Below are 3,763 nucleotides of genomic sequence, written 5' to 3' on the forward strand. Positions count from 1 at the left end.
AAATCGAACAAATACTGGGAACTCATTCATTATAACCCACATTGCTAAAATTAAAGCAAAATTAAAGGCGTTCTGAAGTATAAACTGCTGCTACAGAATAAAATGGGCAACAGCCTTAAATTACAAGTTCAATCTAACAGAAAGGTATTCTAAAATCCGTCCCTGTTGTCAAAGATAAATTTACAATCAGGATATCTTAGCCAGATTTCCTACTGAAGAATGATCATGATTCTACATGTTTAAGATTTGATAACCTTTATTTAAGAAAAAAAAATGCTCTCTCTCAAGATTGAAATGACTTTCTTTAATGTTATTCTTAGTGGCATTCTTGTTTTGAACCGAGAAGGGAAATTTTCAGCAGTTTGAAGAAATGTATTTGCTCTTTCAAGTCACTCAACTAATTATATGTGGTTATTGACTTCAGACATCAAAGTTTTAAAACAGCACCCCAATTTCCCTTGAAATTTATGACTATATCATTTGAATGGGCTTATGTGATTTTGTTCATAGTCCAGGCACCATAATTCTTCACGATAGCACAATGATTCTAATTCTAATATATGTGACTATTTTGAACCCTAAGATGTTTTTCAAGATATTATATGACTTTGTATATTGTATCAGATTGAATTTTGTTTTTAAAATAATGGGTTGGAATAGATTCATAAAATGCAAATTTTATGTTTTGAGTGGTGTTAATGCATGTTTTTGTCATGCATAATATTTGATCTTCTTTTGAACTAGGAAGACAGAAGACACTGGGTGCAGTAAATATCTTCAAACTATAATATACTCCAACTCAAGTTTATTGCGGTCAAAATGGAACATGTTTAAGAAACACATATTGCTTAGGCTAACTTATAAAACAAATTTTGCCCTAAAGTGAATAACAGCTAAAGGACAAGAGCTTTTTACTTTCAGCTAGACTATACCTACACAAAAATAAGTGAAAGAGATTCAACGACTAGTCTCCTTTTGTTGTTAATGTTATTGTCACTGTGTTCTTGTTAAAAAAAAAACACTGTATCTTTAAAATGATTTACCTTACATTTTAACAGGTAGCTCAACAAAAGCTTAAAAGTCTAAAACGGAAAAGCCACTGGGGCCTCCTCCTTCCCAATTGCATGTCATACAGAAACATTTTATTTGCCCCCATACATGCACTCAATGTCTTTGAGGTAATTATTCTTCAATTCCTTTCTTTTCAGTTTGAAAGCATCAGTGACCAAACCAGTTTCAGGAGTTCAAGGCTCAGGGCTCAGGCAGACCTTGATTGGAATTTCAAATCACTCCAACATCATGGCATTTGCAGTTTCTCTAATTTCTTTCAGTATTTCAGCCTCCATGGCAGGGTTATTGCAGATATCCACCCAAGTTTCTTCTATTCCTTTCTCTTGTGCCAAAAGAGTCAACCTTTTCTGATTAGGAACCACGAAACTGATAACGTAGGACTGGTCACTTTTGGCAAAAACACAGATGTTATCAATAAGTAGACAGTTCTTAAGTGCAGCGTCTACTTTCCCAAGAGATACGTATTCTCCAGCTTGCAACTTCACCAGGTCTTTCTTCCTATCTATAATCTGTAAACAGCCATCGGGATGGAATTCTCCAATATCACCAGTGCAAAACCATCTTTGTCCATTTTCATCCACAGAGTAATCCTCTGCTGTTTTCTCTTCATTTTTAAAATAGCCCATGGAGATATTCTGTCCACCAATTACAATTTCACCTCTGGGGTTTGGCTTGTCATGAATTGTATAGCCACCTTCCTGCCAATATTTTAGTTTAATTTCGCAGCAAATAAGAGGAGCTCCAACACGGCCAGTAGTATAGTCAGTAACTTCATTAACCATTCCAGCACCACACGACTCTGTCAATCCATAACCCTGACCGATTGGACAACAGAAACAGACATTCATGAAGCGGTGAGTCTGAGGAGACAGCGATGCTCCACCAGAGAGCATCATTCGCACATTGCCACCCAGCAGGGCCTTCACCTTTTTAAATAGTACCAGATTGCAGAGTGGTGCATCATAACCTTTTTTAATTTGTTCCAATTTGTAATCATACTCTATCTTGAACATAGTCTTCTGAATATAATTCATTTCTTGGACTTTGCTCATAACATTCTTATAAATCCGATCCATTATTTCAGGAACAACAGCCATAAGTGTAGGCTTCAGTACAGTACAGTCGCCTTTGCTTCCTTTTTTAATTTTGCTCAACTGGTCAGAAAATGTAAGTGGAGAGGAATGACCAATCCTACAGCCATAGGTAAAGCACGAGATCTCCTCTGTCAACTCGAGAACATGAGCCAAAGGCAAGTAGCCAATATATGTGTCCTTCGGTCCCAGTCCAGGAATTCTCTCACATTGACCTGTCATTTTAGCTGTTAAATTGCTATGGTGCATCATCACTCCCTTTGGTCGACCAGTAGAACCACTGGTGTACATAACAATAGCCATATCTGAAGGAACTGGTCTGTTTGGAGCAACGGCCAAGTTCTCTGGCTTGGATCCCAACTCTTCCACTGACTGCATACTGTGAATATGAAATCCTTCAGGGTACTCTGCTTTATTGATAATTTTATTGTCCACGTAAATGATGTGTTTAACAGATTTTATATCTGACAATGCCATCTTAAGTTTACTCTCTAGAAGTTCAACACTCATAATCAGATATGTAGCCTCAGATTCATTTAACCCATGAACTACAGCATCTTTTCCAAGTGTGGCATATAAAGTCACAAGAGGAAAGTTGTATTTAAAGCAGGTCTGTGCTGCAATCATCCATTCAGCCCTGGTCTCACAGAAAATGGCAATGGTGCTCTTTGGTCTCAGTCCTAAGGCAGTGAGTCCACTGCCAAAATTATTTACTCTGTTGTTCACTTCAAGATAGTTCATCCATTTATAGTTTCCAAGAATTAGCTTCTTAAAAACCTTTCCATTTGGCTGCATTTCATTTTCTTTATTTAGGACCTCCCTCGTTCCAAGGCTGTCCTTCTTCCCAAACTTGGAAACAGATGATCGAATAATTTATCCAGAGTGTCAGCACCAGGGATGTCTATGACAGCTAGCGAGTAGAAGTGTGTGACAGAGCGATATGGACTTCCAGGTTTGTCTGAAGTGGGCTTAGCTTTTATTCTCTTTGCCATGGCGTTTTTCTTCTTGGCGTTGGTAAGAAAATACCATGGAATAAATATAAGGGCACTGTATACTGTTATTAACAAGTAGACAGGCAGCAAAATAATGTTGAGTACATTTAGCATAAGTTTCATAATGGCAAGGCTTCTGAAATGATGTTTATTTCTTGTTATTCTTTGGCTTCAAATAGATTTATTTTGCTGAAAAAGGCAATTATGGAAACAGCAGTAAGAGTAGTAGCAGTATAGCCAAGGCAGTTGGATTTTAATGATACAGAAAAAAGTTAGTAATCTTTGGAAGCTGACAACAAAGTACACAAACTTCTTCCTTTTCTCTTAAGAAGAACAAGTATATCTTCTGATTTCAATCCCACCTGGTGCCGATGGTCCGGGGCGGCCGGGGCTTGGGGCCTCGCATCTGTTCCTGGTGAGGCACATGGGGCCGGAGCTTCTTAACCCCATTCTAAAGATCTAGCCAAACCAAAATTTAGAGGCATTCGCACCTTTCTATTTCAAGGTGCCTGTTTACCACATTAATTTGTGTGGCATTTCTAAGTCATGCAATTAAGCATTTTTTGGAAGAGCCTAACTTATTTCATAGAAAGACATGGGCCAGAGGCC

The 3,763-nt window shown here is 37.8% G+C and overlaps 1 protein-coding gene across 1 annotated transcript; it reads right to left on the reverse strand.

The window, feature by feature from the left end:
* Positions 1-216: 216 nt before the first annotated feature.
* LOC125997255 (long-chain-fatty-acid--CoA ligase 4-like) lies at positions 217-3,514 on the reverse strand. The gene is given in 2 exon segments (XM_049765694.1): positions 217-3,022; positions 3,025-3,514. Coding segments are annotated over 2 exon segments (2,133 nt in total). The 5' UTR covers positions 3,278-3,514; the 3' UTR covers positions 217-1,142.
* Positions 3,515-3,763: the final 249 nt, after the last annotated feature.

Source organism: Suncus etruscus, chromosome 19, assembly GCF_024139225.1.
Source record: "Suncus etruscus isolate mSunEtr1 chromosome 19, mSunEtr1.pri.cur, whole genome shotgun sequence".
Classification (NCBI taxonomy): domain Eukaryota; kingdom Metazoa; phylum Chordata; class Mammalia; order Eulipotyphla; family Soricidae; genus Suncus; species Suncus etruscus.